General features: G+C 44.7%; 1 protein-coding gene across 1 annotated transcript in view; it reads right to left on the bottom strand.

Annotated features, from left to right (window-relative positions):
• Window positions 1–504: 504 nt before the first annotated feature.
• The window catches only part of kif16ba (kinesin family member 16Ba), a 21,937-nt gene continuing 8,364 nt past the window's right edge, over window positions 505–14,077 (bottom strand). The window contains exons 11-24 of the mRNA XM_047578197.1: window positions 13,597–13,725; window positions 13,429–13,517; window positions 12,409–12,441; window positions 12,026–12,079; window positions 8,919–10,241; window positions 8,229–8,387; window positions 8,026–8,134; window positions 7,202–7,249; window positions 6,909–6,956; window positions 4,226–6,085; window positions 3,573–3,695; window positions 2,648–2,737; window positions 2,422–2,505; window positions 505–1,314 (exon numbers count right to left, since the gene is read on the bottom strand). Of these exons, the coding sequence (XP_047434153.1) occupies window positions 1,153–1,314; window positions 2,422–2,505; window positions 2,648–2,737; window positions 3,573–3,695; window positions 4,226–6,085; window positions 6,909–6,956; window positions 7,202–7,249; window positions 8,026–8,134; window positions 8,229–8,387; window positions 8,919–10,241; window positions 12,026–12,079; window positions 12,409–12,441; window positions 13,429–13,517; window positions 13,597–13,725 (4,311 nt within the window). The 3' untranslated portion in view covers window positions 505–1,152. The remainder of the gene's footprint in view (window positions 1,315–2,421; window positions 2,506–2,647; window positions 2,738–3,572; window positions 3,696–4,225; window positions 6,086–6,908; window positions 6,957–7,201; window positions 7,250–8,025; window positions 8,135–8,228; window positions 8,388–8,918; window positions 10,242–12,025; window positions 12,080–12,408; window positions 12,442–13,428; window positions 13,518–13,596; window positions 13,726–14,077) is intronic.

Here is a 14,077-nt window from a genome sequence, read left to right as displayed (position 1 = left end):
CCCCACCAGTAGTCTAACCCCGCTACAGTAGCTCCTCCTAGCCTCCCAGCTAACAGTAGCCCTACCCCATACATAGCTCCTCCTAGCCTCCCAGCTAACAGTAGCTCCTTCTAGCCTCCCCATCTAACAGTAGCTCCTCCTACCTCCCAGCTAACAGTAGCTCCTCCTAGCCTCCCAGCTAACATAGCTCCTTCATAGCCCCCCAGCTAACGTGCTCCTCTAGCCCCCCAGCTAACAGTAGCTCCTCCTAGCCTCCCAGCTAACAGTAGCTCCTCCTAGCCTCCCAGCTAAAAGTAGCTCCTTCTAGCCTCCCAGCTAACAGTAGCTCCTCCTAGCCTCCCAGCTAACAGTAGGTCCTCCTAGCAGGCTGTTAGATGATGAATCAGAGACCTTCAAAGGTCCTAATGTTTTGGCTCATCTCTGAACATGTGAATAAAACCATATATAAATAAATTTTAATGACGTTTGTTGCTCCTTTGTGAAGAGAAAAAAAGTCACAACTAGTGAACCTTTAAACATCTTTAATCATAGAAGAAGATCAGATCGTTAACAGCTCTGATTAATGATCTGATGTCTCCTCTGAATGAGGTAGAAGTCTGACATTAATATCTGACAAAAAAAAAAGGAAAAGTGCTTTGTTGAAATAAGCAATTTAGTGTCAGTTAGCTCATCTCAGTAGCGCTGGCTGTTCATGTTCATCAGTACTAACGATAATAATAGCGACTGAGATTTAGTTGTACTTTGACATTTGTGTTTCATCGTCGTCCATCTACAAAACATTAAATCAAAGTGCCTGGATCGACACATCCAGGAATTAGACCTGTCCCGTCGGCTAACAAGACTCTTAGCAGCTTTAAATGGAGTTTCTGCAGAAAATAGTTGATGAATATAAAAAGAAAGATGTTTATTATCCAAGTGATTTGCATCTAAATGTTCATCTACGAGCTGGCGTGGAAAAACGGGAAAAATCATTTCATTTCAGAAGCTGAAACATTAAACAGTTCATATTTGACTGCAGCTTCCATGGAAAGACGTTCACGATGAAGCCTCCGTCAGGAAACTGACCTGCAGGTTTCCCCTCCTCCTCCTCCTCCTCCTCCTCAGGACCCAGAGTCTTGTCTGATTTGGGTTTGTTCTAGATTCTCTCTGCGTTCAGCCGGTGCCGTGGCTGCTGTGCTCGAAGACGCCCTTCTTGAAGAAGGGCGAGAACTCGCAGACGTCCCGTTTGGAAAGATGGAAACCGGCGTCTACGTCGGCTCTGAGGGGGGAGCTGGAGGACGACAACATCACCCGGAACAAGCTCCTCAGGTAACGCTGCAGAGAAGAAGAAGAAGAAGAAGAAGAAGAAGAAGAAGAAGAAGGTGGTTGAACACAGTGAGCTTCCATGACGAGTCACTGTATCAGAATTTACAGCAAATCATGAAAGTCAACAACACATCCTAGCCTCCTAGCTACTAGCCTTCTAGCTAATAGTAGCTCTTCCTAGCCTTCCAGTTAATAGTAGCTCTTCCTAGCCTCCCAGCTAATAGTAGCTCTCCCTTGCCCCTCACTTAATAAAAGCTCTTCCTAGTCTCCCAGCTACTAGCCTTCTAGCTAATAGTAGCTCTTTCTAGCCTTCCAGTTAATAGTAGCTCTTCCTAGCCTCCCAGCTAATAGTAGCTCTTTTCCTCAGCAATACTCTTCCAGCTTCAGTAATAGTAGCTCTTCCTAGCCTCCCAACTAATAGTAGCTCTTCCTAGCCTCCCAGCTAATAGTAGCTCTTCCTAGATTCCCAGCTAATAGTAGCTCTTCCTAGCCTCCCAGCAAGTAGTAGCTCTTCCCAGCCTCCCAGCAAGTAGTAGCTCTTCCCAGCCAATAGTAGCTCTCCCTAGCCTCCCAGCTAATAGTAGCTCTTCCTAGCCTCCCAGCTAATAGTAGCTCTTTCTAGCCTCCCAGCTAATAGTAGCTCTTTCTAGCCTCCCAGCTAATAGTAGCTCTTCCTAGCCTCCCAGCTAATAGAAGCTCTTCCAAGCCTCCCAGCTAATAGCAGCTCTCCCTAGCCCCTCACTTAATAAAAGCTCTTCCTAGTCTCCCAGCTACTAGCCTTCTAGCTAATAGTAGCTCTTTCTAGCCTTCCAGTTAATAGTAGCTCTTCCTAGCCTCCCACCTAATAGTAGCTCTTCCTAGCCTCCCAGCTAATAGTAGCTCTTCCTAGCCTCCCAACTAATAGTAGCTTTTCCTAGCCTCCCAGCTAATAGTAGCTCTTCCTAGCCTCTCAGCTAATAGTAGCTCTTCCTAGCCTCCCAGCAAGTAGTAGTTCTTCCTAGCCTCCCAGCTAATAGCAGCTGGCCGTTATATGATAAATCAGAGATCTTCAGAGGTCCTAATGTTTTGGCGTGTCTGTGAATGTGTGAATAAACTAAATAAATTAGAATGTCCTGCCTCCAGGTGACTCCGGCGCTCTGCGATAATTCGCTCATCTCTGTTTCCAAACAGCTTCTTCGGTGGGAACGGGAGCGCTGCGAGCTGAAACCAACACAACACAAACTTCTTCAGACAATAACACAACAAAAAAAATGCTTACAGCCAAAATAATTAAAGAAACATCTAAAAATCCCAAGTTTCTTTGCTCCGTTTGACATCTCCAGTGTGGATGGGACCGTCTCACCTCTGGATATTTTAGTTTGAGGCTCTTGTGCATTTCCCGGAAGCGGCTGTAGCGTCTGAACACCGTCCACGTCTCGTCCATCACCGTGATCTGAGGGAAGATATTCAGACAAAAGTTGACTCCAGCAACCAAGAGACTCTACAGTTAAAGCATCGTTAATGTAAGATGAAAGTTATGTTTTATGAAGAAAGGTTAAGAACCCAGGACTCCTTCATTAACGCACCAACGTCGCTTACATTAATCAAAGTCGATACATCGTCAAACCATAGACTGTATATAAATGTGGACGACATGTTCTCACTTCCTCTCATTGGCCAAACTGATGCCATTTTCACCGATATCTCACAACTTCAGAGCCTGAGTCTGATCAGTACGGTTCAGCAACTGGTGTTTACCATTATCTTGTTTCACATCCTGTTTTTAAAGCATCAAATAATTAAAATGAAACTCATCCAAAAACATTACACTTACACATATTACACATATTGTATATTAAGTTTCCCCCCTTTAGCCACATTTACACTAGAAACATTGCTGAGCTTCACTGTCCTCAACTATTTCTACGTTTTTAAGAACAAAGTGGTGATAAACACATGCTTCAGTTTTGATTTCATGCAGCGATAAATGTCTAATTGACCCTTGTTGATCTTCTGATTAGTGACTGACCACTAATCTGTGGGCTCATACCCTTATGACTTCCTGTGTTACGGTCGCTAGGTTAGACAAACAACATCCACGCATGGGTCCATTCCCTATAATTTTAAAAAATAATAAATTGTTTGTCTACCAATGGTGACACAGGAAGTCGTGATTTGACCCCATAACTCGTCCATCCAGGGTGAAGATGGACGTTAACACCAATCACCTTTAAAACTTTTTCATCATTGCGTTTGTCTGAGCAGCTGAACGAGCCGGCGGGACTCACCTTCACCTCAAACTCAAAGTGCTCGTCTTTCCCCTGACCTCGGAGAACGTAACGAGGAATGCTAATTTTAACGGGTTCCTGGACGCCGTCGCCGCTCATCCAGCGAGGACGAGACACCAGGTGCTGCAGGAAGTCATCAGGAAAAAAAAACACAAAAACAAACACAAAACAAACATCCGTCATCAATCAGCTTCTGAACCAGAGATCGGCAAAAAACTGAAGATCAGACCAAGAGAATTCCACCATGTAGAGTCTTTATTATTATTTATTTAAGTTAAAACATAAGGCACATTAATCTTTATTCCTTTGGCAAAAACTTCACAATTTAAGATACAAACATACAAGAGTCGCACACCTGAGTAAAAACTGAACGGACGTAGAAAGAGTTCATCTTCATTCAGACAGTTTATTTATTACAATTCATTTGGGTTAATATGTTCTGATTATTCAAATTACACTGTAAAAGTTTTTTTTTTTTAAAAAAAGGCTTAAAACTATTTTAAAATACATATAGTTGTGTTTCTTTTTCATTGTCACAATGAAGATTCAACTTCTCAAACAGGATCTCCCTTCTTCTTTTTTGTGATCCATGTAACAGAAGTAAATTTTTTTTAACATGACACATTCATGACCTCAGGTAAATTCAGCGTCTACTTAGTCAGGTGATCAATCAACATCAAAGCTTCGGCCGTGCAGCTGAAGGCTAATTCCCAGGAGTCACTCTGTTTGCCATCATGAGAGGCGGAGTTACGCCGGGACTCCAGCTTCCTTTTCAGATCTTGCGGCTTCTGATGCGCGAACACGATTTCCACTCCCAGACAGTTTTCATTCTGCCTCACGAGCAGGCATCTGATGTCCGAGCGTTTACGAAGCTCGAGGCCCCGAAACTGAGGCTGAACGGGGACCAGACTCGACCCTCGTGGCGAAGGGTGAAAAACGCCGTCCTCTCGGAGGAGAGCGACGTGAGTGTCCGTCAGGAGGAACTGGAAGATGGGGTCCACGCGGACACGGGTCCGGTTCTCGAGCCGGACGCTGGTGTAGAGCAGAGGACTGATGTTGGCCAGGGAAGGTCGACCGGGACCCTCCATGTTCCCGTGGATGATGTAGAGCAGGTCAGCGAGGACCCGCTTGAACCTGGAGGTGACGGACAGGCCGGCGTCCAGGACGAGGTCAGGGACACTGGATGTCCAGTCCAGAGAGAGGAGCATGAGGTCCTCAGAGAGTAAGGGGTGGCTTTCAGAGAACTGGCCAGGAGACAGAGCCTTCAGTAAAGCCTTGCAGAAGTCCTGGGTAAGCTCTTTGCTGTGGGTGAAGACGGCGAGGGCGGTGGCAGCGGTGCGGCTGAAGATTCGGACGTGCTGCCCCGCCAAACTAACCTGGACCTCCTTGATGTCCCGCAAGTTAAAATGGTGGAAAACCTTCACGGCGTCTCTGGAATCGGCGCCAGCAGAGAGCACCGTCAGGTCCTTCTCTGATAAAAGCAAACAGGCCGGTTTCGGGATCGGCTCCTTTCCATCCGCCGCCTTGAGCCAGAAGACGCTCAGCAGCTCGTCAACTTGGATTTGAGGAGTCATCGTTTCTAACTTTTTCACGATGTCCTGGGATGAAGACGTCTGTAACTGAGACAAAGCCGGCGGCAGCTCAACCAGCCTCTGATGAAATACCTGAGGACTCGCGTTTCTGATGGAGGACACGGATCCCTCGGGCCATCCCGACGTTCCTCCCCGTCGGGGAAGACTCGGGGAACAATCCAGCTCCACCGCAGCAACTTTCTTCTCCGCTGGCTTGCTGGGTTGTGGCTCTTGTTGGAGCTGTAATCGGCTGATCAGCGGCAGGTCTTTGGACACCATGGTCACATACTGAGAGAGGACAACCTTCATCTCTGGGAGTTGAACATTTCGGATGATGTCCCGTGTGTCCTGCAGCCTTCTACCGGCATCTTTATACACTCTGGACAACCTTCTGGCAAAGTAGCCCAAAACATAGCCCCTGTTTGTCGCCACTTCCTCATCTCCTGCATCTGTCTCTTGTTTTGTTTTACCAGGAACAGATTCAGTCAACTCCTGTTCCGTATCCTTCTGACCTCTAGAGGGCAGCAGCTTTGAGGATGAATCACCTTCTCCTCTCTTTCTTACGTTTTCGTTCGTGTAACAACAAGAGCGTCCTTTAGCCGGCGGTTGTTCCCTTTTATCTCCATCAGGGACGAAGCAAGTAGAATCTGCGATGTTCTCGTTTTCGTCAGACGTGTGGATTTTCGCCGACAGGACGCAGAACTCGTCTTGTCCACAACGGTCAAATTTAGAAACAGCCCGAGCCACCTGCCCTCGAAGGACATTCCCTTCTCCCGCCCACAATTTGTCTTTGCCACCGTCTTTGTAAGGACCGGTTTCAGCTGTGGACTCGTGGAGTTTTATAAGGCGGCGCTCTGGTCCTTCAAGCATCTTGTCCTGGACGTTAGGAGGAGAGATTGCCTCCAACTCCAAGTAAGACTGGAAGCTAGACCCGCAGGTTTTCTGTGTGCACAAGGAGGGGAGTCCATGACTACATCGTCAAGAAGGACGGGAAGGGTCTCTGAATTAAACTGAAGTCCACATTGCACCCCAGTGAGAATTATAGTTCCTCCAATCACCAGGTGCACAGGTGAGGTGTAAGTGATTCAAAATTAACAGCGTGTAGATGTCATGCAAATTAGGACGACAAGTGCACAACAAACATCTTTTTTAAAATAAGTTTCTGGCAAAAACAAAGCAACAGTTTTACCCAAATTTGATTTGAAATGGCTTTAAATTAATGCATGTTTAAGATGTTTTGTTAGGTGTGTGTCATGTACTGGTTTGAAACTAGGGATGTCCCGGTTGGTATTAGAGCTTTAATGTTACAAACCAAGCCCACGTCCATGTAGCACGTAAACTACTTCTGTTTTAACGGAAAGTCTTCCAGAGAGTTAGTTTATAGCAGCGTTGGAGGAAACAAGGTACGAGCTCCTCCGCTCCACACTACATGAACTCTGACTTAAAGAAAGACTTGACTACCTGGACTGAATCCAGTCGACTCTAGGAGAAGACTTTAAGGAAAGACTTTAGTTTATTTAAGACAAGAGCGGGACATCCCTAGTAGAAACCATCCTGAAACAGAAGCAAACCGTGACATCCAGGTTACTTTCAAGACTAAAACTTGAGAGACTAGAATTACTGGCAGCTCCAATCCTCTATTTGACTTTAATTTATATTCACCTGAAGAATCAGTTGTATTACTAAAGTAACGCCTACATTTCCAACATTTTAAATTGATTATTAATCATTAATGAATCCCAAAACCAAACTGAGAAGGTCTTACCTCATATTTCAGCCTCCTCGGGTTAATGTTCTGCAGCTTTTCATCATCCTGAAAAGAGTCAGAACTGAACATCAGCTGATTTCAGTTTAGTTCAAGAGAAACTGAATTAGCAAGCAAATAATTTGATTATTCTTCATGATGACAGGGAAAAGGAGAGAGGATAAATTAAACCAGGACAAATAAAAACCAGGAGGAGAAGAACCCAGTTAAGGTATAAAGTGATTAAGGTGTGTTCGGGGGAGTCATGCAGATTGCAGGAACATAAATAAAGGGCTGGTGGAACCTGGTCTTACCTCATCTGTTAATCTAACAGAGCTACAGTCGCTAACTTCCTCCTCCTCCTGCAGAGTTAAAGACTAAACATCAGTTCATTTCATCACTGCAGGAATTATTCTGTCATTCTTCACTCCAGTTTTTTTTCTCTAGGATTTTCATTTTACAGCCTAAAACATTTTAGGAAAAACACATCCAAGACCTGCTGCTAAAGACGTCTGCGAACCAGGAAACATTCTGTTAATTATGTTTTACAGGAGCGATTTAGTATCATCACGATTAAATCTATTACAAGACGTCAGTGGCCGGTTACCGTTCCAGGGGCAGGAAGAGCAACAGCTTCACAGATAAACCAAAATTACAGCTTATTGACTTGCTCCCGCAACAAAGAGCTGTAATTCATTGTTTTTGTACCAGACAATAAAAACGTCTTCATATTGTTATTCTTAATTTTTAAATTTTAGCCAACAACATGTAAAATTCGCATTAAACGCAATCGTTAACTTTACATGTTGCCACTAAATCGTCAACACTAAGTTAATGTTACAAATATATGAATAATTTTAAATGTCAACGTGATCTTCACATGTATTTTGTTTTTTTAAATTTAAGCTAAACTAAATGTACACAAAACAGCCTTGAAACACCAGCAGTGTCTTTGCTGGTGTTTCAAGGCTGCAACTTTAATCCGTTCTGATTAAAGTAAACAAGTTATTTATTCTTGAGAATTTTTTTTTTTTTTTCAGCTAATGACACGGTTTTCCATCCATCACTGGGTGGATCTTGTGTCTAGTTAAAAGACGACACCAGGGCCTTGATAAAAACTGAACATGACAATTCTTACTCCGAGAGATTCGCAGGACAGAGACAGGTCCATGCTGCTGCTGCTGCCGTTCAGAAGATTCAGTTTCCGTAGCCTTCGCTGGACTTCCTCTTCGATGTACGCATTTAACCTGTTTTAAGATTAGAGTTAGAATCAAACAAGAACCTAATAATTAACAGATTAAAAGCATTGGTCTGACGGAGTGAAGGCTAACGGCGGCGTACCGGTCGTCCGACAGCGGCAGCAGAGAGTTCAGACTCTGGATGTGGCCGACCGGGGAGCTGTTGTGACTCGTCTTCTCGTCGCCGCCGATCGAGTGAGTCCTGTTGTTTTCGTCGCCCTCGTTGATTCTCTGTCGCAGCTTCTGGATCTCCCGCTCCACTCTGGAGAAAGACACGGCAACGTTTTACACAAATACATTCGTGATTTTACACGCCGCAAGTGTAAACTTTACAGTCGCATTTTAAGCGCAAGATTTACAGTTTAAGCTAAAACACTTAACTTTAAATGCTAACGTTATCTATACAGTTTAAACATTTTAAACATTAACATTTTAAGGTGGCCTTCTTGTCATTAAGGATTATTAAGGATGTTGCAATGTAAACTTTACTGCAGAATTTTAAGCGTAAACGTCACATTTGAAGTTTAAACGCTAACATAAACTTTACAGCTTAAGTTTGAAAACGCTAGCTGACGTTAACTATTGATGTTTGAATACCAATGTTAATTTTAAACATAAACATCTGAGGTTTGAATCTTAATGTAAACTTAAAGCTAAAACATTGTTACATTTTGCTCGTGCAAATGAAACACGATTACTGCAGATTAAAAATTCATTCAATTTTATCGCGATTAATCAAAGTTAATCTGCATCAACCCTGAGATTAATCTGATAATAACAGAAATATAAAGACCTCTGCTGGTCCAGGTCGACCCCCGACCTCTGGTTCCTGACGGAGCTCCTGGTTCTCTGCTCCTCAGACTCGGGGTCCAGGGAGACGCTGCGCCTCAGGGCCGAGTGTCTCCTCTCCAGCCGGGCCACCGCCTGCTCCATCGCCTCCCTCTGCTGCTTCTCCTTGGACTCCAGGATCTCCTTCTCCTTCCTCCTCACCTTCTCCTCCTGCCGAGCCACGTTGGCCGTGAACTCGTACGTCTCCTGGAGCTGCTGGAGCTGCTGGGCGCTGTGCCAGTGGAGGTTCAGCTTCTCCTCCTTGTCCTCGAGCTCCTTCTCCACCTGGTACAGGGTGTTGTCCAGACCGGGAGGACTTTCGTAGTTCCCGTTGCTGCCTCCTCCTCCTCCTCCTCCGCTGCGCTCCAGGAGCTCCAGGGCCCTCTGCTTCTCCTCGGCCAGGGCGGGGAGGAGGCCCTCGGCCAGGTTGGCCAGCTGCCGCTCCTTAAACTGGAGCCTGTTCTCGGCCTGTTTGACCAGCTGCTCCTCCTGGACCACCGCCGTGGCGTCCTGCGCCCCCTTCTCCTGCCGCTCCTTCAGCTGCTGCTGCCGTTCCTTGAGGCCGTGGGCGAGGAGGAGCAGAGTGCTCCTCTCTGCAGCGACCTCCTTTTCCAGGCGCTCCCCCTGCTGACGGAGCCCCTCCTCCAACCGGCCCAGCTCCTTCACCTGAGCCTCCTTGAAGTCGGCGTATCGAGCCTGGGCGGCTCTCGCCTCCTCGCCGGCGTCCTCCGCGTCCGGCCGCTCCGCAGCCTCCTTGGCCCGGAGGAGGGCTTCTCTGATCTCCGCCAGGGCTCGTCGCTCCTCCTCCAGGCGGCGGCTGTCCTCGCCGGTCAACAGGACGGAGGCGGCCTCCTGCTTCTCCCTCAGCTGGTCCTCCAGCCGCCCCACCAGACTCAGCTGCTCCTTCTCCTGCTCCTCCAGCCGCCGCCGTTCAGCCTCCAGCCGGACCTTCTGCTCCTGGCGCTCCCTCTTCAGCCGCTCCAGCTCCCGGTAGATCTCCGTCTGCTCGGCTTCTCCCTCCTGCTGCTGCCTCCACCGCTGCCGCTGCTCCGCATCCATTCCCTGGATCTCGGAGCGCCTCTCCTCCTCAAAGCGCTCCTTCTCGGCCAGGAAGTCTTGCAGCCGGCTCTCGATGTCCTGGTTGCGGCGGCGGAGGCTTTCCTCCTGATGCAGGATCCGCTGCTGCACCTCCTCAGACTCCTTGCGCTGACTCTCCACCTCCTGTTGGAGGCGCTCCAGCTCTGCCTTCTCGCTCTGCTGCTTCGCCTCCATCTCCTTGATCAGCCTTCTGCAGAGATGGAGGCACAACATGATGTTTGTCACTGCGCACGACAAACCCTGGGTCAACTCTACAAGTTAAAGTTAGCTAACGTTACAGCTAAAGTGTAAACACTAAGCTAACGTTACAGCTAAAGTTTAAACACTAAGCTAACGTTACATGTTACGGCTAAAGTTTAAACACCAAGCTAACTTTACAGGTAGCATCTAAAGTTTAAACACTAAGCTAATGTTACAGCTAGCATCTAAAGTTTAAACACTAAGCTAACATTACAGGTAGCATCTAAAGTTTAAACACTAAGCTAACTTTACAGGTAGCATCTAAAGTTTAAACACTAAGCTAACATTACAGGTAGCATCTAAAGTTTAAACACTAAGCTAACATTATAGCTAGCATCTAAAGTTTAAACACTAAGCTAATGTTACAGCTAGCATCTAAAGTTTAAACACTAAGCTAACGTTACAGGTAGCATCTAAAGTTTAAACACTAAGCTAACTTTACAGGTAGCATCTAAAGTTTAAACACTAAGCTAATGTTACAGCTAGCATCTAAAGTTTAAGCACTAAGCTAACATTACAGGTAGCATCTAAAGTTTAAACACTAAGCTAACGTTACATCTAAAGTTTAAACACTAAGCTAACGTTACAGGTAGCATCTAAAGTTTAAGCACTACGCTAACTTTACAGGTAGCATCTAAAGTTTAAACACTAAGCTAACATTACAGGTAGCATCTAAAGTTTAAACACTAAGCTAACTTTACAGGTAGCATCTAAATTTTAAGCACTAAGCTAACATTATAGGTAGCATCTAAAGTTTAAGCACTAAGCTAACATTATAGGTAGCATCTAAAGTTTAAACACTAAGCTAACTTTACAGGTAGCATCTAAAGTTTAAACACTAAGCTAACTTTACAGGTAGCATCTAAAGTTTAAACACTAAGCTAACTTTACAGGTAGCATCTAAAGTTTAAACACTAAGCTAACTTTACAGGTAGCATCTAAATTTTAAGAACTAAGCTAACATTACAGGTAGCATCTAAAGTTTAAACACTAAGCTAACATTACAGGTAGCATCTAAAGTTTAAACACTAAGCTAACATTATAGGTAGCATCTAAAGTTTAAGCACTAAGCTAACTTTACAGGTAGCATCTAAAGTTTAAGCACTAAGCTAACGTCACAGCTAAAGTTTAAACACTAAGCTAACTTTACAGCTAAAGTTTAAACACCAAGCTAACTTTATAGGTAGCATCTAAAGTTTAAACACTAAGCTAACTTTACAGGTAGCATCTAAAGTTTAAGCACTAAGCTAACTTTACAGGTAGCATCTAAAGTTTAAACACTAAGCTAACATTACATCTAAAGTTTAAACACTAAGCTAACGTTACAGCTAAAGTTTAAACACTAAGCTAACGTTACATCTAAAGTTTAAACACTAAGCTAACGTTACAGCTAAAGTTTAAACACTAAGCTAACGTTACAGCTAATGTTGAAACACTAAGCTAACGTTACATGTTACGGCTAAAGTTTAAACACTAAGCTTACGTTACATGTTAGAGATCAAGCTTCTCTTTAAATGCCATTGTTAATGTTAACGTAAACTTTACCTTTCTGATGCTGAAATTTCTCTAAAATGATTTTATACTAAATTGATCCAGGAAACCAGTTCTAGAAATGAGTAAAAATTCACCACGTTGATCTGGAATTAACTTATGTTTCTGGGTTTTTTTGGGTCCAGAATTTACCTGTTGATTATGTTCATACATAGTTTAATGACAAGTTTCAGACTCTCAAACCTTTTCAGCTCCAGTTTCTCCAACTCTTCTCGCTGCTGTCTCTCAAACTCCAACCTGGAAAAAACAAAACACAAAACCTCCATCAGCATCTTTTTTTTTTTTTCTTATCCAACGCAACCAACACAAACACTCGACACCACAACTAGTGAAGCTAAAGGACACGGCAGCACAAGCTCTGAAATGAAACGCCAGGCAATGACACATCTTCTATGATGAGATGTCACAGTGAGGACAGAAGCAGCAAGCTGGTGTGCAAAATAAAAATAAAAACAACAAAACAACAGCAGGCAATGAGGGTGGAGGTGAGGAGAAACTGCACGAGTCGAGACACGTCTCTGGGTCAAAACGGGACAGTTAGACAGGAAGTGGACGGCTGAGTCTACCTGAGGAAGACGGGGCCCTTCTCAGTGAAGAGACTGTCGACAGGACAGGGTGGACACAGTTAGATCCACACAAACATCTGTTCAGGCTAAACTCAAGAAAACAAATCCTTCCGTACATTTTCTTTTTTTATCACTTTGACAAACAACCCAGTCCAGCCTGGCATTTACAATCAATTCAATAGTGTTCACAGAATTGGTAGAATTTGTTGATGCACAGGATAAATAAGAGAAAATATGAGGCCAAACTGAATTTGCTGTTGTGTTCTTCTTATATCTCAATATTTCATCAAATCCAGAAATAAATCAACAGTGTATGGTCCCTTTGAGTCTGTCCACACTATCCTCCATCAACTATGCACCACGTGGTGACTTGATTGACAGAATCTTTCCCTTTCATTGAGGTAATTTGCCTCCATCTGTGAGCTAATGGAGATAATAATCACAACATAGTCATCTTGTACTGAATGAGGCCTTTACAACAATATCCAACAGGCCTTAGTGACTTATTATCCCATGTGGAGGAAATGTCAATATTCTCATGGATCCTATAACGTGCACAATGGTGGAATTCCAGATTCTCTTTCAAGAGGTAAAACCCAACATGGAGAAACACTTTGGGTTCTTTGGTTTTATCTAAATGTCCAAATTGAAAGTGGGTCTGGTTCTATTTTTACTAGAACCTTTGTAAAATGTGTGAACTTTGTGGTATTTCTATAAACTCAAGGACTTGATGAATGAGTTCAGAACGATATCATTGCTACCAGGGTGTTTTCTACTCTGTAATCTAGACGTTTTAGTTTATTTCTAGTTAATTAGACATAGTAGCAGACTGACCTATCCTGAGAGACCAGGGTCATGAATATGGACCCGACAGGGTTTAGGAGGTTGTTGCCTCAAACTCAGCTGATGTGCTACAGTAAAAACCTCTCGAGGGGCTTTGATGTAGAGTGGAGATGCACTGCAGCGTCTGAGCCGATACCGACATGCGGCCGAGGATGTTCTTGGTCTCTGCTCACTCACCCAGGATTGTAGAGCATCACGGTGGAGAGGTTTTCACAGGACTTGGACAGGTCGGTCATGGACAGGCTGAAGGTGGAGAGCAGGCCGCTCTGAGGAGGTCAAACATAAACCCGTCAGAGGAGAAACACTCACCTTCAGTTCAACCGTTATCGGACGCGACCCTCTCACCTTTCGCTTCTCCCTCAGCTTCGCCGCCTCCTTCGGGTGGTTGAACCGAAACATGTTGGTCCGTCCGAGCAGGATGACAGCACCTGGACGACAACACAACAACCGATCACATTCGTACCAAACCCGAACCATTAGTCACCGATCATCTGTAGTGAACCTTCAACTGAAGGTTCTGGACAAACTAACAACGTTCGGAGGCTTCGTCGGCCTCTGGGAGTCGTGGAAGGTTTTCCAGCGTCATTGTTTTACTGTGTCTCTCTCACAAAAAGCTTGAACACACGACTTTCCAGAAAAGTGAGTGAGATCCTCTGGGGTCTGTGAAGGTTCTCAGTCATCCAGGTCATGGTACGTCTAAAAAAAGGCTACTGGACCTAATAGATCTACTTAGCTGAGTGAAGAAACGTCCTCTGAAAACTCTACAAGTCCAGTTTTTAAATGTTTTTTCGTAGAGATCTTCTGATCTTAAGGAGCTGCTGGTCTG

The sequence above is a fragment of the Mugil cephalus genome, chromosome 2 (assembly GCF_022458985.1).
Source record: "Mugil cephalus isolate CIBA_MC_2020 chromosome 2, CIBA_Mcephalus_1.1, whole genome shotgun sequence".
NCBI lineage: Eukaryota > Metazoa > Chordata > Actinopteri > Mugiliformes > Mugilidae > Mugil > Mugil cephalus.
Note: the sequence above shows the minus strand (reverse complement) of the source record. Positions and strands in the feature narration are given on the sequence as shown.